The 25,818-nt window shown below is 42.0% G+C and overlaps 2 protein-coding genes across 8 annotated transcripts in view; both read right to left on the bottom strand.

Moving 5' to 3' along the window:
* Nucleotides 1–5,898, bottom strand: part of RBM39 (RNA binding motif protein 39) — a 31,009-nt gene extending 25,111 nt beyond the window's left edge. For 6 of the 7 annotated variants that reach the window (XM_069496361.1, XM_069496362.1, XM_069496364.1 and 3 more), the window contains exons 1-3: nt 5,597–5,898; nt 4,915–4,978; nt 3,097–3,146 (exon numbers count right to left, since the gene is read on the bottom strand). In XM_069496361.1, the coding sequence (XP_069352462.1) occupies nt 3,097–3,146; nt 4,915–4,965 (101 nt within the window). In that variant the 5' untranslated portion in view covers nt 4,966–4,978; nt 5,597–5,898. Of the gene's footprint in view, nt 1–3,092; nt 3,147–4,914; nt 4,979–5,596 lie in introns of those variants that run through there. The other variant, XM_069496366.1, reaches the window with a different exon arrangement.
* Nucleotides 1–25,818, bottom strand: part of CPNE1 (copine 1) — a 410,662-nt gene that overhangs the window by 84,250 nt on the left and 300,594 nt on the right. The gene's annotated exons all lie outside the window — the stretch shown is intronic.

The raw sequence follows: 25,818 nt of genomic DNA, 5'->3' as shown, positions 1-25,818 counted from the left end.
ACCTGACAATCTCTGTGACACTATTCTAACTAAAGAATTGTGTGATATAGCTAAAACCAAAAGTCCTAAATATAATCAATTCAATTAGGGGACAAGGTAAGAAGTAACTCCATCCCCCACAAAAAAAAGACAAAGTTTTTGCTCTGCTCATAAATGGCCCATAGCAGAGAGGCAGTCAACCTCTTTCTTTACCTCTCAAAGGCCCCAAAACTTATTCTGCCAAAAGAAAAAATTTGAAAATTGGAGGGCTAATTTTAACTTAAGGCCTTCCTAGGACTTTTTATAAGCAAGTGCCCACCCACATCTGAAGGCAACCCCAGACAGGTAAAAAGACAGCAACATACTAAGACATTCAGAAAATATAATCTGCATAAAAGCCCAGAGAAAAATATAAGGGTGCAAGAAACCAGTATACTTCTCTATAACAAATTCCAGCTTCAAAGGGCATTTAAGTTAACAAAAGGAGAGTTATCATAATCCACACTAATAGTCAAATCCTGTTACAACTTAAAAGGGACTTTCCAAAGTCTTTAGTGGCAGTGGATTTTGTACTGAACATCATTGAAGTAAATGGTCCACTGGGCTGGGCCTTTGGACTTTTTGGTTATATGGCCTCTGCTGTAAAGGTGTTTTGCTATAACTGGATTTGACCTCTTCCATGTAAGAAGATCTAAATTTTAAATGCAAAGTACTCTGGAAAATAAGAAAAAAAATAGAAAAGTCATTTATTCCAAAATTTATAATCCACACCACAGTAGCCAATATATTTCAACTGTGTCATTTTGTTATTTTTATTTTTTTAGTAATTCTCTAAAGAGCTTAACGGAATGGATGCTGGTTTAGACTTTGCAAAACTGGTTATGCTGACAAATAATATTCCCATGAGGGCAAGCTCAGATACTTAAAGAGACATACTTTGAGGTCTTGCCAAACTCAGGGTTATAGCTCTTCAGAAAGTAGGCTAATTGATAACCAATTTATGTTACCATTAAACTTTCTTTTTCTACTACTGGGATACAGTGAAGCATATGTGTTGAGAATCAGAATTATTAAAAAAATTTAGTCAACTCTATTTCTGAGAATGTGCACATTCTTATTACCTTATCAATTTTACCTCAACATTTAATGACCCTCAAGGCAATGACATTTTAAAATGAAAACTGCAACATGGTACCTTCTTTGGTTAAGAAACTTAATTTATACTGAAGCACAGGTGTTTTATATCTATCCATAAGTAAAAATTTTCTTCTAGGTAACTTTCAAATTAATTTGAAAGATAAAGTTCCTTCAGAAAAGGGGGTGAAAAGTTCATGATTGAGCCTGGGGGCCATTTATCTAATTAGCTAGAATTGAGAAGTATGACAAAGAAATATTTTGTACATTTTAAAAGATTACTAGATGAAGTGTTTTGAAAGGGTCTTCCCTTAAACAAAGAATCCTATGGTCAATTAAAGAAAATTGTCCATTCTTCTATTAAGTCCCATTGGACTCTTTACATTAGATAAATGCCACTAAACATCACACATGGAGAGCTTGATGCTCAATTTTCTTGGTAACCTTAAAAAGGTTAGATGCGGGATATAAACATGTATAAAATGGAGATGACTTTAGGTGGCAAGAAGCAGTACAATAAAGAAGGTATGCACCCAAAAGTTTATGTCCTCATTATTTTGGCACTTGTGAAATCTTTACATAGCCACTGGGCCTAGATTGGATAATTTATGTCAATTTATATGGATTTCCCTTCCAGGGTTTTCCTTTCATTACAAAATTGCAAAACAGAAAAACACTCGTAAACTGTTACTTTGGTTAAAGGTCTAAATTCAGATAACAGTAAACCCTGCAATGACTGGTTGGTTGCCTCAGACCACAATTCAAGAATAAACCCCATCTGATCCCCACATCAACTTGTGATTAGTGATGAACTATAACTGACTCCTACCCAACCATGTATAAGAACAAAGTAGGACATGTTCTACAAATCAAATCATTTAATCCATTACTACTTACTACCAAACCATTTTAGGGTAACTATTAAAATATTGGCTTGGCAAAACCTGAATAATCCAATCCAAAATTTTCTCATCTATTTTAAGAAAATTATATCAACCTAACATACTTGTAGTGATGATGATGGAGGTAGATGGAGGTAGTTACTATGAAGCACTTTAGGTCTCAGGAGGAAAAGAGCCAAAAGGAATCAAATAAATGGCCACTTCACCATCGTTTTTCATTATATATAATGTGGTCATAAATTTGACAAAATGTTTTAGTATGCCATCATAAATGTAGGCTAATAAAACAATTTAGTGCTTGTAACATGACCACATGACCTAACCTTACAGCAGAAAGGAAATTTCAAGAACTGCCAGGATCCAATCTTATTAAATGGATCTGGTTTTAACTATTAAGACTTTTTGTATACTGTTTCCTGTACTAGTCTGTAGCAGTGTTCCTATTACGGGTTACTCATATAACCCAAATAAATTGTATGAATATTCATAACTTCCAAAAGTGCCATTCTCACTATTAAGTCTACTAGAGTTTAAAAGGCCTAAGACAATGATCTAAGACAATGAAAGCCATGTTCAAGAGGTACTTAAGTGTGTTATTGCATTACTACAAAAAGGGCCTTTAAGCAGCCAGCAGCAGAAATAATTCACAGCTTTGACTCCTTCAGTGATTTGGGGCAAACAATACTTTCCATGGCCTGCTTATTATCTTTTCTAATTGAGTTCTTTTCCCTTTTAAGTTCAATAGCTATGATAGATTTCTCAGTAACACCAAATATTAAGTGAAAGTTAACAAATTTAAAACAAAAGACAAGCTCTAATACAGGAACTCTTAGTCAGACCGTCAGGATGGACATGGAGGGGAAGGTGCCCAGGTCTCTGAAACCTGAATCCTGAAATCTAGGCCCAAAGTCCATAGTTTCTCAGAGTTTCCTGTCCCAAAAAGCAAAGAACCAATTTTCTAAAAGAGGCAAAGAAAAGCTTAAAAAGAGAACCTTAGTTTGATGCTTTATCAACAGGAACACAACTTAAGATCTCAATCAGAGAACCACCCCTCCCCCCAAAGCCCCTTCTTAAAACTTACTTTTTGCTACGTTCTTCATGGCCGTTAGCACTGCTCAACTTGTTCTCATCCTAAGCAGGGTTGATAGAAGAACATCATGAGGGCGAAGTGGTAACATTTCAAGTTGTCAAAGGGTAAAGGGAACAGGAATAAGAAAATACAAAACAATTTTAAAACTAATTATTTATTTATAGTTTAACATGGAAGGCTATAAAAAAATTTAGATGGGTATGTGTTTAACCACTTTGTTACTTACAATTAAGTCATCAAGATACAAAAATTAAAATCTCTCCGTATTAACATGATAAATTTTACTTATATAGTTTATATTATTAAGTTATCCAGATTTACAATGTTGAAGTGGTTAAATATGATTTCTATAAAACATGAATGAAGTCCTGTTTGAGTTTTATTCCATGTTCTATGGTCCCTTTTGGTCAGTACCATGGCTCTATTTCTGCCTAAGCCCCAAGTGGCCATGCTAGCAGCCAGCCACTATCGATTTCCTGTGACCGATGCCATTCCTGAGATCTTCGCCCATTTCCGTTGGAGGGTTGGGACTGTAAGAGCTTGATGCCACCTCTGTCACACATCTCGCCCTGAAGCAAACAGGGATTCACACTGCTTTAGTAATGTTGACTCCCAAGAACCCAAGAAAGTCAATTAATAATCCACCAGTCCAGCCTAAACATTTCCTACTTCCATACCTGTTTACATGGAATTACATCCATGTTAAACTAAGACACAAGAATCTTAACAATAAAACAGAAAGTAGTCTTCAAGAGTCTAAGCATTACAAAACTACATTCACTATTTAAAGATATCAAGAATTCATCCAAATTGGTACCACATGGCCGTGCTATACAATCCAAAACAAATGTATTATTTTTAAAAGATTTAGAGCAATGTTTAAAGTTTGATCACATCAGCTATAGGAGTATAATTGCTAACTTACAAAGCTTACAGTTTTTGACACCAGTGATAATGCATGCATACTGCTATTTTCACCACCAACTGGTGAAAGAATGAAAAGACAGTTTACTTTTACTGTGATACTGAAATGGGTCAAAGACTATATTACTAGCCAAAATAATTCTGTTGTAGGTTTTAGCGTGAAATACTATGGCAGGGCCTAATTAAAAATAAAAAATGGAGAACAGTAAAACAGTTATCAAGTGACTCTAAGCTGTAATACTGCCTCTTTTGTTGTTGTTTGTTTTTTTTTTTTAATTCTATTCAGGGATCCAAGAATTTCAGTAATTATTAACTAAGCAGATCGCCACCTGCCTGTTTGAAGATTTACTATCACCAGTCGTGTATGTATATACATATAAATTTTAAAATCTCACCCATTTCTTCTTTTAAGACTTATTACAAGATTTACTTGCCAGACTGGTTATGCTTTGTTATTCTTGGACCCCTGCTATTTCCCAAACCACTACATTCACCTTTTTGCTATACCAAACTGGAGCTGGTAATTCTTAGTTGAGTCATTTTACCTAGGGGACCACGGTACAGCGATAAGTCACTCAATTACTACCTTATGATTGACAGTTCACACTGGAATCAAAGGTGAATTCATGGGAGTAGAGGTGAGATATCGTTAGGCAAGTCTACAAAGAGAGATAGATGGGCATTTATTCATCACGCTGAAGTGAAACTACTGCACAATATTATTACATCAATAGCATATATTTACTTTTGTAAGTTACACGTAATGCATCTCTGATAAGATAAATCAAGAGGGCTCCGGGGAGGTTAGTTTACATTTCAGCAGTAGTTTCGTGAATAATGCTAAATTAAGAAATATGTAAACCTCACCGACGTGTTTTTTCTCACCTTCTTGTAAGGAGCCTCAAGCATTGCTTCAATATCAATATCGTCTGCCATTTTCTCTAAACGCCTAGAAAAAGAACGAGATAATTCTGTAAGTATCTTTCAATTCTGCTTAATTTTTTTCTGAGCAGACACACTCCAAAACTTCAGAAAAACCTTCAGAAGCCCTGTAATAACTAAAGTGGCACACACTTTACCAAGCTTGGCTTGTCTAGCTAAATCTAAAACGCCTCTTACACCGAACATACGAAAAAGGAGACTTCAACATCCGATTTTAAAAAGCCTGCTATGAACTCCAAAAACAAACTGGGAGACTCGAGCGACAGAGCCTCTTTCCGCGCAAAACCCGCGCTGCCATTTTAGGGGCAAAGGGAAACTCCCTCTGTTGGGAGGGGTTGTATGCCAAGGCAGCGTTTCACTGGCGCCATGTTGGGAGGTCGGGGCCGGCCCAGGCCCGGAAGGAGACGGGTCGCCATCTGCCCGAGCCCTCTGCCGGGTTCTTACAACCCCAAGAATCTCGATGCTATCAGAACGAGACAGAAAAGTGCGGTAACCGAAATAAAGCCGACTTCTCGAGAAGTCCCCTCCCCAAGTCGCTGAAGACCTCCAGGAGAGCTCCTCAACCCAGAAGAGAACCAAACCTCGAAAAGCTATGACAGTATGCGGGTACGCGACGCTCCCGTACCTGTGCGGGCTTTCGGGTGCCTGTGGTGCTCGTATTCAGGAAGGGACCGCGACGACTGCTGCTGCCGCTGCCGCCGCCGCTGTTGCTACTGTTAAGCCCCTAGGCCCAGGCCGCGGTACCGCCCAGCCCGAATATCGGGCTCCGAAGGCGGCTAGGCCCGAGGGAATCTAAAAGAAACAATGGGATTAGAGGAGCCCGCGCGGGAGAGCAAGACGGCAGCTTCGGCAGCTCTGGATCCACCCCTGCGACAGCTTCAGCAAGCTCCCTGAAATGGCGGCCGCTGCTTCCCCGTACTCACATTCACCAACACACATACACACACACAAACACACGGGGCCTCACAGAGCCCGCAGCACGGGCTCTCGCGAGATACTGCCCCAAGTTCCAGACCTGAGCGGCCGAAACATCGCGAGATCTAAGTATAGCCCCAGCGACAGTAGGCCAATCTCGCGCAATGATTGCGCCACAGATGTTCCCATCCCCCATTCAGAGAGGCGCCTTTGCCTCCCCCTTCGGGTAAACATCCAAATCTCGCGAGGCGGCGCAGGTTGCTCTAGCAAAGACGGTTGGTCCACTACCTGTCAATCTGTCACAGAACTCCACGCTAAATGGAGCTGCGTGGTCGCCCCCTCTTCGTGGCACCTTCTAACCAGCCTTCTGAACATTTCCCCCTCGCAGCCAACCGCCCCCGCTCCGGCCTCCCACCCAGACGGCTGTCAAGGTCGCCATGAGGCAACCTTGTCAATATGGCAATAGGATAAAACGGTCACTTCAGATTATCTGCTGAGGGTGAAAACTAAGTGGGAAAGCATGTAAGAGAGAAGGCAAGAAGAGACTGTAGGAGGGTAGGGGGGGAGGGGTATAGAATAAAAATTAGGTTTCTCTGCCATTTGGAGCCAATGGAATAGGCGCGGCCTCCACTGTCGAGCTTCTAAACGTCCCTGAAAATTGTGGAGAAAAGCAAAGAGAAGGTGAAAAAAAAAACAGATTCTGCTTCCCTTGGCTTTGGATCAGCACTGTGTCCCCCGAATTTAGTCTGTCCTTGTGTCAGTGCTGCTATTGTTTCTTCAAAAATGTCTCCCTTTCCCCCTGGGACTTGGCTCCTCGCCCTTAAAAGTCTGGCTGTTAAAATGTAAATTCGCGACTTGTTCTTTCCTTAATAACTGTGAAGGGGAACTTCTATGAGGTTTTTTTTACTCCCAGCTAAGGATTTTTACTTCCAGATAAAAATGTTGGAAAAAAAAAAAAATGGATGTCTTCAAAGCAAAAATCTTACATAAGTCTATTAACTCAATGATTGAGAGCCACCAGCCAGGCAGACAGGGTGGCTCACGCCTGTAATCCTAGCACTCTGGGAGGCCAAGGCAGGAGGATCCCTTGAGGGTAGGAGTTCCAGAGCAGCCTGACCCAGACTGAGACCACCCCCCCACCCCACCCCCGTCCACTAAAAGCAGAAAAAATTAGCTGGCCAAATAAAAATGGACACAAAAAATTAGCCAGGCGTGGTGTCTAGCGCCTGTAGTCCCAGTTACTCAGGAGGCTGAGGCAGGAGGATCACTTGAGCCCGGGAGTTTGAGGTTGCTGTGAGCTAGGCTGATGCCAGGGCACTGTAGCCTGGGCAACAGAGTGAGACTCTGTCTCAAAAAAAAAAAAAAAGATTGAAAAGGAGACACCCTAGTTCGCATAGCTGCTCCAACACTGTGTGACCTTGTACAAATAAATTAACTTCTCAAAGCAGATCTTTCATTTCCTCCTATGAAAAAGAGGGTAATATAATTAGCTAGACTAAGCTACCTGAGACTGACCCAAAGCCAGTAACACTCACTTCTGAATTCCCAGAGTTTAGCAAGGGGTACCTACCAAGGTGGACCCTCAAGAAATGAATGAATGAAGGCTCAGAAGGAGTATATTGTAACATTAAATTATATAGTCTGTAAAATGCCTGGCGAATGTTTAATCCTCAAAAAAGTTAATTTTTTTTTTTTTTTTTTTTGAGACAGTCTCAAAAAACATTTGCCTGGGCTAGAGTGCCATGGCATCACCCTAGCTGACAGCAATCTTAAACTCCTGGGCTCACATGAATCTCCTGCCTCGGCCTCCCGAGTAGCTGGGACTACAGGTCCACACCAGGACGCCCAGCTAATTTTTCTATTCTTAGTAGAGTAGGGGTCTCCCTGTTGCTCAGGCTGGTCTCAAACTCCTGACCTCAAGCGATCCTCCCTCCTAGGCCTCCCAGAGTGCTAGGATTACAGGCATGAGCCACCTCGACTGGCTAATTTTTTCTATATATTTTTTAACTGCCTGGCTAATTTTCTTTTTATTTTTAGCAGAGACAGGGTCTTGCTCTTGCTCAGGCTGGTCTCAAACTCCTGAACTCAAAGGATCCACCTGCCTCGGCCTCCCAGAGAGCTAGGATTACAGGCGTGAGCCATCACGCCTGGCCAGGACTTCATCTCTGTATTTAAATTTAAACCTCCCCTGGGTAAAAAGACACCCATTAAGAAAAGGGTTCTATTATCTAAAAAAACTTGAAATTGACATTCCACAAGAATTCAGATGCTATCTCTGAAGACCAGGGTTGCTTGTTGGCTAGTTTTTCACCTGGACCAAAATTGTGGTTGCATAGTGTAGCTGCTGGCCTCCAGAAATTCTTAAGCCACTAATGGGTACAATGAGCCTTTTTTTTTTTTTTTTCTAAATCACTATGACACTGGAAAATCAAGCCAATTTCATAGAGAAGGAATTAATTTTAACCACCCATGGAACCTTTGCCTGATTTAGGTAGATGAAATTGTATTATCCTCACCTAGGTTCCTTCTGTACTTCATTATGTAATCAATCTACTTACTGATTGAATTTGTCATTTGTTTCAAATACTTGCCTGTTTGTTGGTCACAATATCAAGGGCATTCTAGTGACATATCCCAAAGGATTTTACTTAAATTTGTGAATAATTACTCCTTAAGAAGAGGAGATGTTTCAAGGGTACATCCCTAGCCACTTACTTTAGCTTGACATCATGGGTTACAACTCTCACATTAACTTTGCTTGGGATTACTGTTCCCCAAACTCTAGATACAGTTTCTTAAGATCCTTTGTGAACTGCATAGTGAAATAACAGTTGATGTTCTTGCCAGAGTTTAATTTTTGGTGGAAAAGTAAAATGTTTTGAACTCCCATAGTTAAGGCAATGAAGAAAATTAAGGGGTACTCTCAATATCCCATCTGTCCATTCCATGGACAAAAGGATTGCCCAAAACACCACCTTAGATTGAAAATAGAAGTGAAAAAATTCAATACACTATAACGTAAAATAGAATTTAGGCCAGGCGCGGTGGCTCATGCCTATAATCCTAGCACTCTAGGGGGCTGAGGCGGGCGGATCCTTTGAGCTCAGGAGTTCGAGAGCAGCCTGAGCAAGAGCGAGACCCCATCTCTACTAAAAATAGAAAGAAATTATATGGACAGCTAAAAATATACATAAAAAATTAGCTGGGCATGGTGGCGCAGGCCTGTAGTCCCAGCTACTCGGGAGGCTGAGGCAGAAGGATTGCTTGAGCTCAGTAGTTTGAGGTTGCTGTGAGCTAGGCTGATGCCACGGCACTCTAGCCCAGGCAACAGAGTGAGACTCTGTCTCAAAAAAAAAAAAGAATTGAGAACACTTATTTAGAGTTTATCAATGAAGTATACTGTTTACTGATTCATTCAGTATTTCTTTAGTACTTTTGGTACTTATAATAGTCTTTCGTACAATTTGTGAGTACAAAAGAAATCAAAAGCATAGTCTTTTTTCTTTCAAGAGTTTCCACTTTAGTTAGAGAACACCTGAAGGAACATTAAACCTTATTCAAGACAGGCTTTTAAATTACAGCACTAAGAGTTTGCACAAGCTCAATGCCTCAAACGTCATAGCAATAATAGCACATTTATGCAGCACTTCACACTTTAGAAACCATTTTCTACACATAATCCAATTTATTCCTCTAAATCTATGTTTACTGGAATTGAATGAAATAAATCAAAGTGTCTCAGTGTGATGGCTCAGGTGGCTCACTCCTGTAATTCTAGCACTTTTGGAGGCCAAGGCAGGAGGATTGCTTGAACTGAGGAATTGGAGACCAGCCTATGCAATATAGTGAGACCCTGTTTCTACAAAAAAATTTTTAACTTAGGCAAGTGTGGTGGTGCGTGGCTATAAGTCCCAGCTACTGGAGAGGCTGGGACAGGAGGATCTCTTGACCCCAGGAGCTTGAGGTTGCAGTGAGCTATGATGATGTAACTGCACTCTACTGTAGCGTGGGCAACAGGGTGAGACCCTGTCTCAAAGGAGAAAAGGAAGGAAGGAAGGGAGGGAGGGAAAAGAAAGTAGAAAGGAAGGAAGAAGGGAGGGAGGGAGGGAGAGAAAGAAAGAAAAAGAAAAAGGAAAGAAAGAAGGAGGAAGGAAGAAAGAAAAGAAAGAAAGAAATTGAAGTGATCAAACTATAATAGAATTGATCACAGAGTCTGCTGGAAGTAGCTGATTGATGTAGGTCATCAGAGCAGTTGAGAAGATTTTTTTCCCACATTTTATTATGAAAATTTTCAAATAGTGAGTTATACATGTGCCCACCATCTGTTTTATATTTAACATTTTGCCATGTTTGTTTTATCACATATTTATTCATCTACCTATCCCTCCGTCCCACCGTCCATCCAGCTTAATTTTTGTATGCTTTTCGAAGTAAACTGCAGACATCAGTACACTTTATCCCTAAAAGCTTCAGCGTTGCATAATCTTTTTTTTTTTTTTTTTTTTTTTTGAGACAGAGTCTCGCTCTGTTGCCCGAGCTCGAGTGCCTTGGTGTCAGACTAGCTCACAGCAACCTCAAACTCCTGGGCTCAAGCAATCCTACTGCCTCAGCCTCCCAAGTAGCTGGGACTACAGGCATGTGCCACCATGCCCAGCTAATTTTTTATGTATATTTTTAGTTGTCCAACTAATTTCTTTCTACTTTTTAGTAGAGATGGGGTGGAACTCCTGAACTCGAGCGATCCTCCCGCCTCGGTCTCCCAGAGTGCTAGGATTACAGGCGTGAGCCACCGCGCCTGGCCGCATTGCATAATCTTAACTGGAGTTTAATAGTGTTCACAATTCTTTTTGGTTAAATGAGATAAAATTTACATATAGAAAAATACACAAATCTTAAATATGCCAATAGATGAATGCATAAAAATTGGGAGTAATATTTTATTAACTTTATTTAAAGTGAAGGAATGGCAGACGCTGGCACTGACAGCAGGCCAGAGAAAGCAATATATTTTATCCCAAAATATCCTAATTTGACAACAGGAGAAATGGTTAAAGCATCACAAATTAGGAGGCAGAGTATTGTTTAAAAACGTCTGCTAACAGAAGCAAAAAGAAGGCAATCAAATATAACATTGCAAAAGATTTAGAAATTAAGCAAATCTAGCAATAGAGAGGAAGATTCTGCACGCCTGTAATTTCAGCTACCCAGTAACCTGAGGCAGGAAGATTGAGCCCAAGAGTTTTAGTCCAGCCTGAGAAACATAGTAAGATCCTGTCTCTAAATACATAAATAAAGAATGAGCCCCCATCTCAATATATAAATGAAACATCAAAGTTGTAACATGTGCAACATAAATAGTGCTGTGGTTGTAAAAGAAACAGGGGATATTGGTAAGAGTGTGGAGAAATTAGAACTTTTATGCATTACTGGCATGAATATTTACATTTTAATGATGTGGCTACTGTGGAAAACAGTTCGGCAGTTACTCAGAAAAATTAAATATAGAATTACCATGTGACCCAGCAAGTCCACTCCTAGGTATACATAAAAGAATTAAAAACAGGTATTGAAGGCCAGGCATGTGGTGACTCACATTTGTAACACAAGCACTTTGGGAGGTCGAGGCAAGAGGATCGCTTGAGGCCAGGAATTTGAGACCAGCCTGAGCAAGAGTGAGATGCCGTATCTAAAAAAAATAGAAAAATTAGCTGAGCATGCTGGTGCGCACCAGTAGTCCCAGCTACTTCGGAGGCTGAAACCGGAGAATCACTTAAGCCCAGGAGTTTGAGGTTGCAGTGAGCTTTCAAGATGCCACTGCAGGCTGGGCTTGGTGGCTCACACCTGTAATCCTAGCACTCTGGGAGGCTGAGGCAGGTGGATCGTTTGAGCTCAGGTGTTTGAGACCAGCCTCTCTGTCTCAAAACACACACACACAGGTATTGAAACAATTACTCATAAATGAATGTTCATAACAGCACTATTCACAGTAGCCAAAATGTGAAAACAACCCAAATGTCCATCAAATGACAAATGGACAAACAAAATGTAGCATATAAATATAATGGATTATTATTCAGCCATAAAAAGGAATGAAGTACTGATACATACTACAATGTAGATGAGCCTTGAAAACTTTATATTATTACTAAGTGAAAGAAGCCAGACACAAAAGGTCACATATTATATGATTCCATTTATATGAAATACCCAGAATAGGTAAAACCATAGAGACAGGAAGCAGACTAGTGGTTGCCAGGGGCTGGGGGAGGGGGAGGGAGGGATGGGGTATGAGGTTTCTTTTTGGGCTGATAAATAAAAATGTTCTGGAACTAGATATTGGTGATAGTTGCACAACATTGTGAATGCAGTAATTGCCACGAATTGTACACTTTAATATGATTAATGGTTAATTTTATGTTATGTGAATTTTGCCTCAATAAAATAAGGACAAAAAGAAAGAAGCAAAGGACCTTCTAAGGCCCTCCAGAATCTAGAGCAAGATGCTGAAGATATTAAAGCCCTCAAATCCCTGCTTTCGAGTAACTACCTCTTCTTATGTCATGGCTACATTCCCCATTTTCAGAATATTGAAATAATTCCTTACCATGGGGCAGGCACTAAACTAGGCATTGGGAAAACAAACAATGAAGTGCGAAAGCCAGTCATTGTCCATGCCCTCCTGAAGCTTACAACACAGTTAGAAGAGACAGTCATTGATCAAAAGACCATACAAATAAGTAAAGATGCACAGCTGTGACAAGTGCTACAACATAGGTTTATGGTGCTATAAGAGCATATAAGAAGCCGGGCCCGGTGGCTCATGCCTGTAATCCTAGCACTCTGGGAGGCTGAGGCAGGTGGATCGTTTGAGCTCAGGAGCTCGAGATCAGCCTGAGCAAGAGCGAGACCCCATCTCTACTAAAAATATGAAGTAATTATATGGACAACTAAAAATATATATAGAAAACATTTGCGCATGCCTGTAGTCCCAGCTACTCGGGAGGCTGAGGCAGGAGGATTGCTGGAGCCCAGGAGTTTGAGGTTGTTGTGAGCGAGGCTGATGCCACAGCACTCTAGCCTGAGCAATGGAGTGAGACTCTTTCTCACAAAAAAAAAAAAAAAAAAAAGCATATAAGAGGAAGATTTGAGGAATGGCGCCTAACAGGCAAAGAATAGAATATGCAACAGCCTTGTAGCAGAAGGAAGCATGGTGTCTTTAAGGACTGCAAGAAGGCAATGTGGCTGTAGTAAAGATGCTTATGAAGAGCCCAACCATGCAAGGCAAGGTGCCTTTTTGCTCCCTTTCTTTTGCTCTTCCTGCTGCAACTATGGGTCTGGTTGTCATCTGTGGCGTATGTATCATGCTCTATAAACCTATATCTTGCCCTTGCCCTATAATCCAATCTTTCTCTCTTCAATAAACCTCATTTTCATACTTGCCTAAATAAATAACCAAACAAACAAACCAGGCAAGGTAAGTCAGTTACTAAGTCTCAACTCTAAATTCTCCTTTCCACTCTGTGATTTTGCGGCTGAGACTCTGCGAACATATTTCTCCCTTGCCCGCTGGCTCTCTGTTAGGTTCTCCCAATAGAGACTACTGCTAGAGGGACATTGCAACGCTAAGGAAGGAAGGATGGAAACCTCCTTCCTATTTGCTTCCTATTGCTATCAGTGGCATCCTAGCAAAGCTTCTTTATTCTAGTAGTAGCAGTTGCTTCCTATTAGAGGAGCAGAATCCAGTTTACACTTTTCCTAACACTTATAGAACCAGTCTCATTGCCCTTTCTTCATAGACATCAGCACTGGACACCCAGTGCCCTCTATTCTCAAGTTTGGGTCCCAACCCCTGGGGCCCTTCCTCTGAGTTCAGAGACACAAGCACAGGTGCCAAGCAGCACCTCCTCCGCAGAGATCTGAGTTTCAGCTCTGTTTGGCGCCTACTACTCTACATTTCTGTTTTAATAACTCCAACCTCTTCCCTTTGTTCCCTCAGCCCTGGGGGTGGTAGCTGTTCCTAAAGTCACTACCTCCATGATAACTTCAGTTTCTCTGTTTACTTCTTCAGTTACCTAGTTAAAAATCCATTAGGTAATTCTCTCTGTTCACATATGTTTTTTCCTAGAGAGCTTGTTAAAACATCTACCTTCTAGCCAGGTGTGCTGGCTCACGCCTGTAATCGTAGCACTCTGGGAGGCCTAGATGGCAGGCTTGCTTGAGCTCCAGAATTCCAGACCAGCCTGAGCAAAAGCGAGATTCCCATCCGACCCCCATCTCTACCAAAAATAGAAAAAATTAGCTGGGCATGGTGGCACACGCCTGTAGTCCCAGCTACTTGGGAGGCTGAGGCAGGAGGATCTTTTGAGCCCATGAGTTTGAGGTTGCAGTGGGTTATGATGATGCCACTGCACTCCAGCCCGGGCAACAGAGTGAGACCCTGTATCAATCAATCAATCACTCAATCAATAAATGACATCTACCTTCTGATATATAAGGATCTGATATTTATCTTTTAAGGTCCAGTTAAGAATGATATGTTCTACACATGTTTTTTCCATTCCCCTCAGTTAAAATTATCCCTCTAGCTAATTCTTAATGTCTTTCTTGGTAAGGCCTATGGGTCTTTGTTTTCATAATTATATGCCCAGTCACACCCATACGCCTACTCACACCTCTTTGTTGCCCTACAATTATACTGAGAATCCTTTACTCAAATTAACTCTGATGCAACAAATTTACCTACCAATTCTAATAGAGAAGAGTAGGTACAGAGCAGGCAGGAACAAACATGGGTTCTAACTCATTTCTCTTACATATTGTAATTCTGTACAATTAAACTCTCAGTTAAATTTCAGTTTTCCTAGACTCACAGACTGCTCTCAGGATTAAGTAAAATAATGTGTGTGAAACACTTAGCACAGTGCCTGAAGTGCTTACTGTAAGTATTCAATAAATGTGAATTATTATTTTTGCTACTAGTTTATAATTTATTCAGTTATATGTACCAAGACTTCTTTTTTTTTTGAGACAGAGTCTTGCTTTGTTGCCCGGTAGAATGCCATGACGTCAGCTGAGCTCACAGCAACCTCAAACTCCTGGGCTCAGGTGATCCTCCTGCCTCAGCCTCCTGAGTAGCTGGGACTACAAGCATGCACCACTACACCTGGCTAAATTTTTTTTTAAATATATTTTTAGAGGCCGGGCGCGGTGGCTCACGCCTGTAATCCTAGCACTCTGGGAGGCCGAGGCGGGTGGATCGCTCCAGGTCAGGAGTTCGAGACCAGCCTGAGCAAGAGTGAGACCCCGTCTCTACTAAAAATAGAAAGAAATTATATGGACAACTAAAATATATATATACAAAAAATTAGCCGGGCATGGTGGCGCATGCCTGTAGTCCCAGCTACTCGGGAGGCTGAGGCAGTAGGATCGCTTAAGCCCGGGAGTTTGAGGTTGCCGTGAGCTAGACTGACACCACAGCACTCACTCTAGCCCGGGCAACAGAGTGAGACTCTGTCTCAAAAAAAAAAAAAAAAAAAAAATATATATATATATATATATTTTTTTTTTTAGTTTCCCGGCCAAATTTCTTTCTATTTTTTAGTAGAGACGGGGTCTTGCTCTTGCTCAGGCTGGTCTCAAACTGCTGAGCTCAAGGGATCCTCCCACCTCGGCCTCCCAGAGTGCTAGGATTACAGGCATGAGCCACTGCACCCAGCCTTTTTTTTTTTTTTTTTTTTGAGACATGGTCTTGATCTTTTGCCTAGGCTAGAGTACATTGTCATCATAGCACACTGAAACCTCAAACTCTTGGGTTCAAGTGATCCTTCTGCCTCAGTCTCCTGAATAGCTATAACTACAAGTGTGCACAACCATGCCCAGCTATTTTTTTTCTTTTTTTGTGGAGATGGGGGTCTTGCTGTGTTGCTCAGGTGGGTCTTAAATTCCTGGACTCAAGCAAGCCTCCTGCCTCCATCTCCCAAAGCTGACAGGTTTTAAAAAGATCATTTTGCTTATTATTGTTAGGCTTAAAGAATTCATCCTCCCCAAACTTCCATCCAAACCTCCTATAAAACCCACTGCTCTCCCCTTCCTAGGGGTGTATTAGGCATGTAGCCTTTGCCACACCCTAGGGAGATAAGGAAATGAAATGCAAAAGGGGAACTTACTTTTCTCATCCCTCCTGATAAGGACTATGCTTATCCCTCCTGGTTGTTCCCTAGAGAGATAAAGGAATGGAATGCAAGAGGGGAACTTAATTTCCCTTATCCCTCCTGGTTGTCTGAAAATAATTTATTTACTCCTCCAGGAAAAACCCTCTATAAAACCCAAGGCTCTTCCCTTTTTTCTCCTGGATGCCTTTTTCAGCCTCCACCCATCTGCATCCAGATATTTAAAATAAACAGCATTTTACTACACATGAGGTTTTGTGTGTCCCCCTCTCGGCTCTGGACCTAACAATTATTACTCTTCTGTTAGAATGGTAGCTTGAAAAGTTTGGAGAATGGGCCAGATAGGAGACAGTTTAGGGGCAGGGGAACTAAGAGGGGCTCTACTGAGAATTCAGTTACATTAGGATTAATAAGCATCATATCTAGAGATAAATTGTCTGGGCTTAAATTATTCTGAGCAACGTGAACTTAGACCACCAACTCAACTTCTCTGGGCCCCCAATACTTTAACTGCAAAATGATGATAACAAATAAGATTTCTCTTCAAAGTTTGTGAATATTAAATGAAGTAATTCATGCAAAGCTCTTCACCCAGTGCTTGGCAACAGTGAATGTTCAGTAGACATCACTTTTTTCCCAAAAGGGGTAAAAATTTCAAGTAGAAAGACAGAGCTGAATGTGTGAGTTAGGGGTATAAAAAAAATTTGGAAAACCTACAAGGCATGTTAAGTATAACTTCCCTATCTGGCCTCTTTGAAATGTCAGAGGTCTTACTTTAAGGAATGTGGTGGGAGGACTGAAGCCGTCTGTGGCAGAGAGAGTTCAAAGTGGGTGGGTCTCAGCTCTCTTACCTATTCCTAAGATTCAATCATTGGGTTTAATTTTTACTGTACCCAAGTATGCAGACATTTCTGTCTCTAGTTTACTTCCTGCAATAAAGAGAGGCTTTCCTGAAAAAGGAAATGGCTAGAAGGAGGAGGGACAATCATGTTGCTTCTGGGATAAGTAATCCTTTGAAAATAATAAAGGCCAAAAAGTGCTTATGAAGTACCAAGGCCATAAATAAATAAATAAAAATTAAAAACATTTAAAAGACATTATAGAGTCAAGGAGAGCAGTGCAAGTAGAATAAGGTGTGTAAGTACCTGCAAGTACTTGTTTTTCTGTAAGTGTTCCTCCAATGACTTTCTTTGGTGCTGCTATTTAGAGTCTGGAATTGGAATTCAGATTGGACCTCAGATACATTTTTAGGCCCAAAGGAACCGTGGGCTGGGCTAAGTAGGGTGAAGTAAAGGAGGCAAGATTTCAAACCTGTAAGTGCAGGAACAGGGAAGGGGAGAGAGCTTTTGGGTCTTATTGAGTCAGTAAGCAGGCTAGAAGGAATCCAGAGGGCTCTGGGCTGCAGAGCATCAATGATCAACCTTTCCACCACCTCCTTTTTAAATCTCAAATGCACATAGTCACATTGATACACTCAATTATGCTTTCGTTTCTTGGCACATAATTTCCATTAAGCCCAACAGTGTCACACTTTTTCTCTCTTTTTCCTTTTTTTTTTTTTTTTTTTTGTTTTTTTGTTTTTCTTGAATTTACAAAGATGTTTATTGAAGCATTGTTTATAACAATTGCAAACATTTTGAATGGCCATTAGTAGGCAAGTAGCCTCTGCCAGACCCCTAGGGAGATAAAGGAATGGAATGTAAAAGGGAACAAAGGGCCCCTCCTGCTAAGGGAGTGGACCAAGAAAAAACATGCTGTAACGGAGGCCAGGTGCAGGACCAGGATAACAGGAGGTGGTTGAGACTAGCATCTGTACATTTCAGCTGTTCTAGCCCAGTTCCTCTACTCCCTCCGGACAATCACCCTATAAAACCCAAAGCTTTCCCCTTCCTCGTCGTGGACGCTCTTTTCAGCCTCCACCCATCTGCACCCAGATGCTCAAATAAACACCATTTTGCTACATCTTGGGCTTTGTGTGTCTCCCTCTCGGCTGCAACCTAACATTTTGATGCCGAAAACTGGGAGGGCAAAGCGGGTGTACTCTTCACCCTGGTGGCTTGTGGGCAGGACTTGCCACTCGGGAAGCATCAGGCATTGGCAGCTCGTCCTGGGCTTACTCTCGTATATTGTCCTTCGGAGGGGGGCGGCGGGGGAGTGACTCTGAGGCTTTTGTCCTCTCTGGCCCCCCTGACCCAAGGCGAGAGACAGACTTCGGACCAGGACTCGGATCTTCCTTTGCTGACCTTCAAAATCCAGATCCAGAGACCTCCTGTTTCTGGTGGGTAGGAGCTCACAAGCTTGTTCTCCGGTTATTCCGAACTCTTCTACTTTCGTTTCTTCTACTGGTAAGCCGGAGAACCCTCAGGGCCCCTTTGGCCTGGGACGCCGTTGGATTCAGGGATGCCTGTTCTGACTGGTTGCCTTCCTTCTTTTCTGCTCTTCCTTCGTTTTGGGAACGCCTAAAACTGAGTGGAATCGGCCTCGAGTGACTCTTACTCTATTCAGGGACATGGGAAATCTCCCTTGGGATGCTTCCTCCGGAGCCTCAAAGAATTGGGTCTTACTGATCAGGTTTGGCCAAAGTGGCTAGTTTTTTATTGCAATACCGTTTGGCTACAATACAAACTTGACAATGGTTCACAACGGCCGAGAATGGGACCTTTGATTTTAATGTTCTGCAAGACCTGGACAATTTCTGTCACCGAAATGGAAAATAGTCCGAGATTCCCTATGTCCAAGCTTTTTTTGCCCTCTGCTCTCCACCCTCACCCTGTACGAGCTGTAATCTTGCTCAAATCTTCCTGCTGCCCTCTCAACCACCTCTGGGGCCTTGCTCCTTTGTGGGATGACAGGTCACTGGAAGGTCGACTGCAGCCTGGCCTCTCGAGGCAGGGCTGCATCCCTTCCCCCAAAGAAGAAGCTGGACAATTGTAACCTCACACTGCTGAACCTCCTTGGCCTGGCTACAGAAGACTGAAGGTGCCCGGGACCAACAGCCCCCAAACCGATCACTGCATCAGAGCCCCGGGTAACTTTGTTGGTGGAAGGTAAGCCTATTTCTTTCCTTATTGATACATGGGCAACATTCTCAGCCCTGCCAGAATTCCAAGGACCTACACAGCCCTCTTCGGTCTCAATTGTGGGAGTTGACGGCCTTGTCTCCCATCCTTTAGCAACCCCCCTCCTAACCTGCCATTTAGGCCCCAGTAACTTTACCCACTCATTTTTCATTCTCCCCCGGTGTCCAACCCCTTTATTAGGGAGAGATATTCCCTCCAAACTACACGTGATAATCTGCTTACCCTTGGACCATGAGCCATAGGCAAACACCGCCCTTCTTCTCCTCATGGACTCCCCTTCATCTCTTTTACCTCCCCTAAACCTGAGGTCAACCCCAAAGTTTGGGACACTGCGACCCCCTCGGTTGTTACCCACCATTCCCCCATCTAGATACATTTAAAGGACCCTTCTCAGTTTCCGCGCCAGGCTCAATACCCAGTTCCTTTACAAGGCCTTCAGGGACTGAAACCTATCATTACTCACCTTTTCTCTCAAGGCTTGCTTCACCCTACTAACTCCCCATAAAACACCGCCATGCTGCCTGTCAAAAAGCTGGATGGGTCATACTGCCTCATCCAGGATTTAAGACTCATTAACCAGGTGGTGAGGCCCATCCACCTGGTAGTCCCTAACCCTTACACTATCTTATCTCTTATCCCATCATCCACTACCCACTTCACACTGCTAGACTTGAAAGATGCCTTCTTCATGATCTCACTACATCCTGATTCCCATAACATCTTCACATTCACATGGACAGACCCAGATTCCAAACAGTCAAAACAGTTCACTTGGACTGTACTCCCCCAGGGATTTAGAGACAATGCCCACCTCCTTGGACAGGCATTGGCCTCTGACCTAACCCAGTTGAATCTCTCCCCGTCTTTTCCTCTTACAGTTTGCGGATGATTTATTATTATGTGGTCTCTCTGAAGTCATTTCCCACCAACATACTATGCAACTCCTCAACTTTTTTTTTTTTTTCTTTTTAAGGGAGTATGTCTTTTTTTTTTTTTTTTTTTTGAGACAGAGTCTCACTTTGTTGCCCAGGCTAGAGTGAGTGCCGTGGCGTCAGCTTAGCTCACAGCAACCTCAGACTCCTCGGCTTAAGCGACCCTACTGCCTCAGCCTCCCGAGTAGCTGGGACTACAGGCATGCCCCACTATGCCCGGCTAATTTTTCTATATATATTTTTAGTTGTCCATATAATTTCTTTCTATTTTTAGTAGAGACGGGGTCTCGCTCTTGCTCAGGCTGGTCTCGAACTCCTGACCTCGAGCGATCCACCCGCCTCGGCCTCCCAGAGTGCTAGGATTACAGGCGTGAGCCACCGCGCCCGGCCTTCCTCAACTTTTTGATGGAAAAGAGCTATAGGGTATCTCCCAAAAAGGCACAGATTTCCTTACCACAAGTTACCTATCTGGGATTAGCCCTCTCCCCTGGAAAGAGAGAAATGACAGTAGACAGGAGAAATCTTGTTACATCCATGCCTTCACCCACCAATAAGAGAGATCTCCTCTCTTTTCTAGGATTAGCTGGATATTTTCATATATGGGTTCCTAATATCCTAGCTCAACCTTTATATCAAGCAACCAAAGGAAATCTCAATGAACCAGTAGATCCTACCATAAAAATTCAGACTTCTTTTGAAGCCCTGAAAAATGCCCTGACCTCTGTTCTGACACTTATGCTTCCCGACCTCACCCAACCTTGCCAACTATACACTGATGAGAGACAGGGTAGCAGTGGGATTTTTAACACAGAACAATGGCCCTGACACACAGACAGGTATCTTTAGCTGCAACTGGTCTCCTCACAAAAGAGAGTCAAAAATTGACTTTTGGACAACCTATTACTGTCTATTCCCCCCACTGATCTTACACACCAGGTCTTACAGACCCTATCATCATCTTGTGTCCACAATTTCATCTATTTTTCATGGAATCTCCACACATAACCCTTGGCAGGAGCCCCCCTCTAAATCCAGCCACACTTCTACCCGCCTCTCCAACTCAATCCATACATTCATGCACAGAGCTGCTAGATTATTAACTCTCTTTCCCAATATCTCCCAAGAGCCAATACCTGACTCCACATACATCTGGTTTATAGATGGCAATTCCTAACACACATGAGAGAAAACGGAGGGCAGGGTATGCAATAGTCTCCCATGATAGCATCATTTTTTTTTTTTTTTGAGACAGAGTCTTGTTTTGTTGCTGGGGCTAGAGTGAGTGCCGTGGTGTCAGCCTAGCTCACAGCAACCTCAAACTCCTCGGCTTAAGCGATCCTTCTGCCTTAGACTCCCAAGTAGCTGTCACTACAGGCATGCGTCACCATGCCCAGCTAATTTTTTCCATGTATATTTTTAGTTGGCCAGATCATTTCTATCTATCTTTAGTAGAGACGGGGGTCTCGCTCGTGCTCAGGCTGGTCTCGAACTCCTGACCTTGAGCGATCCACCCACCTCGGCCTCCCAGAGTGCTAGGATTACAGGCGTGAGCCACCACGCCTGGCCGCCATGATAGCATCATTGAAAGTGGATCCCTACCCATGGGAACATCCTCCAAAAAGCTGAACTAATAGTTCTCATTAGAGCATTAATACTTTCAGAAAACTTAACAAGTCAATATTTACTCAGACTCAAAATATGCCTTTCACATCTTACACTCACATGCCCCCATATGGGAAGAGTGAGGCTTCCTCACAACAAAAGGCTCCCCAATAATCAACACACTCCTCATCCTCAAGCTCTTACAAGGAGCCTACCTGCCAACGGCGGAAGCAGTAATGCATTGCAAAGGACATCAACAGGCTCATGACCCCATAACAATTGGCAAATCAGTTGGCAGATCAAGAGGCAAAGAGAAATCCTTGTGAAATCCTCCCATTCCTGCCAATCAAATGATAGCTATCCCTTATAACTCCATTAATTATTCCCCTGAAGAAAGACATTTCTCGGGTGGGCGCCGTGGCTCACACCTATAATCTTAGCACTCTGGGAGGCCGAGGCGGGCGGATTGTTTGAGCTCAGGAGTTCGAGACCAGCCTGAGCAAGAGTGAGACCCGTTTCTACTAAAAATAGAAAGAAATTATAGGGACAACTAAAAATATATATAGAAAAAATTAGCTGGGCATGGTCGCGCATGTCTGTAGTCCCAGCTACTTGGGAGGCTGAGGCAATAGGATTGCTTGAGCTCAGGAGTTTGAGGTTGCTGTGAGCTAGGCTGACGCCATGGCACTCTAGCCTGGGCAACAGAGTAAGACTCTGTCTCAAAAAAAAAAAAAAAAAAGAAGAAGACATTTCTCTGCTAGAAGTTGGGGACACTCCAAATGGCCCCTGGTTATTAAACCAAGGAAAATACATCCTTGCACAAAAACAGACATACACTATACTAAGAGTTATACATGATTAATTGCATGTAGGATTTAAACCTTTACTTGAGCTTTGCAAACTTCATCCACTGTCCGAACCTAAGAGAATATTTCTGTCCTACTCCCCAAATCCATAACATCCACTCACTCTCACCAAATACACTGTCAAAAGAGGGCCATAGATCTCATAGTAGTGGGCATAATGGCCCTTCTGAGTTTGGCAGGATTGGCAGGAGGAATAACCTACAATGCACTCACAGCAAAAAATATCACTGCTACTATAGCCACAGTGGCACAGGACACAGGAGAAAATTTTAAACACTTATCAGCTTCCCCTCAGTTCATTAGGAAACATGGTATTGGATAAGAGAATAGCCCTTAATTACTTGTTAGCTTCAGAAGGAGTTTGTGCATTTGGAAACACTTCTTGCTGCTTTTATATAAACACCACAGGACAGGGAGAAGAAAGAACTCAGAGAATCTTAGAAGATGCAGAATGGCTAAAAAAATTCTCTGAGAAAGACATAGTGGACTCGCTTTGGAACTTTTCTCCAGTCTGCTCTCCCAAAACTAATGTGGCTTCTACCCTTCTTAGGGCCCCCGGTAATGATTCTGCTTGCGCTCCTCTTTGGTCCCTGTATATTACAATTTTTAATGCATTTTATTCAAAACAGAGTCCAGGCTATCACCAACAAATCTATCGGAGAAATCTTCTTGATGATACAGACCTTCCCCCATTATCGACCAGTACCCCAAACTTTCACGACATAAGATGCCGCACCCAGCCAGCAGGAAGCAAAGAGCAGATTCGACACCCCTAATTCTACCCCCTCATACGGTCTCAATCATATATATATATATGTATATATATATAAAGAGTTTGGAATATTAGACACCTAGCCTCTGCCAGACCCCTAGGGAGATAAAGGAATGGAATGTAAAAGGGAACAAGAGAACCCTCCTGATAAGGAAGCGGATCAAGAAAAAACGCTGTAACCAACGCCAGGTGCAGGACCACCATAACAGGATGTGGCTGAGACTAGCATTTGTGCATTTTGGCTATTCTAGCCCAGTTCCTCTACTCCAGACAATCTCCCTATAAAACCTAAAGCTTTCCCCTTCCTCCTGGTGGACGCTCTTTTGGGCCTCCACCATCCACCCAGATGCTCAAATAAACAGCATTTTGCTACATCTTGGGCTTTGTGTGTCTCCCTCTGGGCTCTAACAGCCATGAGTAGGGGAATTATTTATTGTGACATTGTTTATAAACATTGGAAACAAAATGAATGGCCCCTCTTTGTTACTCTTGTTTGGCCTCCATTCTCTATTTCATTTCCCCATTAACCCCTGAGGCCATCCATTTGTATATTTATATCCATGGATAAAATACAATTTTTTATGTTGTTAAATTTATAATATTTTCCTTTATGGCTTGTCCTTTTCATGGCTTAATGACATTTCCCCCTATACAAGGTCAAGATAGTTTCCAAGACTTATCTTTTTAAAGGATACCTGTGATAACATTGACATGTGTGACATATATGGTTGTGCTGATAGGTTGTACACATTCGTAGCTGGATAACTAGAAAATCACTCATTTCTCTCCCTACCAAAAACTCAAGTAAGTTAGCCAGCCATGGTGGCACATGCCTATAGTCCCAGCTACTTAGGAAGCTGAGGCAGGGGGATTGCTTGAGCCTAGGAGTTCCAGGTTGGAGTGAGCCATAATGACACCACTGTACCATTGCACTCCAGCCTGGGCAACAGACAGAGACCCTGTCTACCCCCCCTCCAAAAAAAGTGAATGAGAATAGCATTATATTAATAGGAATAATCTCTTGAAACAGCTTACTGCAACCTCAAACTCCAGGGCTCAAACGATCCTCCTGCCACAGCCTCCCAAGTAGCTGTGACTGCAGGCACTCACCACCATGCTCAGATAATTTATTCTATTTTTAGTAGAGATTGGGGCCTCCCAGAGTGCTAGGATTACAGGCATGAATTACCTCGCGCAAGCAGCCCAGCTTCTGTTTCTTAAACTATAAATAAGTGGTGGAATTTTTTTCTTTTTTTTCTTCCCTCCTCTACTCTGAAGCAAAAGTTGCAGAATTTTAATTTTTGCAAGTAATGGATTTTGCAACTGTGGACTTTGAGGACTCTTTGGAGGGCAATTTGCAACTCTATAAAAATTATAAATTCAGGCCCAGTGTGGTGGCTCTTGCCTATAATCCTAGCATTCTGGGAGGCTGAGGTGTGAGGATTGCTTGAGCTCAGGAGTTAGGGACCAGCCTGAGCAAGAGTGAGAACACTGTCTCTACAAAAAAAAAAAATTAAAAAAATATTATAAATTCATATATTCCTGTGGCCAGATCTCCCATTTTTGAATTTTGGGAATTTCTACTACAGTTCTGGCTTACGCATGGGCTATACTGTCTTTTTTTTTTTTTTTTTTTCTTTTTGTAGAGATGGGTGTTGCCCAGGCTGGTCTTGAACTCCTGGCCTCAAAAGATCCTCCAGCCTTGGCCTCCCAAAGTGCTGGGATTACAGGTGTGAGCCCATGCCCAGCTGTGCTGTACTATTTGTAAATGGATCATTGTTTTATTTATTTATTTTCTTTTTCTTTTTTTCTTTTTAATTTTTTTCTTCTTTTTGCCAACAGTTAAAGCTGATGGAGCATTGTTTTTAAATTGCAGAAGACTGGAAACAACCCAATGTCCATCACAAGGGGATTGATTAAATAAATCATCATATGTCCACACAAAGCATACTATACAGCAGGAAAATAAAATATAATAAGGAAATTATTTTATACCATTGTATAAAGTGTATCCAAAATGTGTTGTTTAGTGAAAAACGGTGGAGAACATATGAATAAATGCTTTCTTTTTTGTTAAGGGGTCAAAATAAAAACCTATATTAAAGTTTGCTTATATACATATAACAAAATTGTGAAAGGATTCATAAGAAAGTAAGAGCAGTGTTTACCAATGGAAATTGGACTGCGGAGGGACAAGAATTTGAGGGAGACTTTTGTTGTATACCTTTTATATAATTTCTGGTATTTGAACCATGTGACAGCATTAACTACCTAAAATTAAATTACAAAATGTTAGGAGAGTGGAGAGTACCTGAATATTCAGAAACTGTGTGTTTAATTTACCTCTCTGTAACCTCCTTTCCCTTAGTCCCTGGGGCTAATATCCTCCCCCTTTCTCTTTATCTTTGGGCTGGTAGAAGTTTCAACCCACAAGAAACATTTATTGGGTATGCATAAATTACAGGGAACAGTGCTAGGTACTGAGGCTCCCAAGGGACAAAGGAGAACAGG

The sequence above is a fragment of the Eulemur rufifrons genome, chromosome 20 (assembly GCF_041146395.1).
Source record: "Eulemur rufifrons isolate Redbay chromosome 20, OSU_ERuf_1, whole genome shotgun sequence".
NCBI lineage: Eukaryota > Metazoa > Chordata > Mammalia > Primates > Lemuridae > Eulemur > Eulemur rufifrons.
This window is presented reverse-complemented; position numbering and strand designations above follow the sequence as displayed.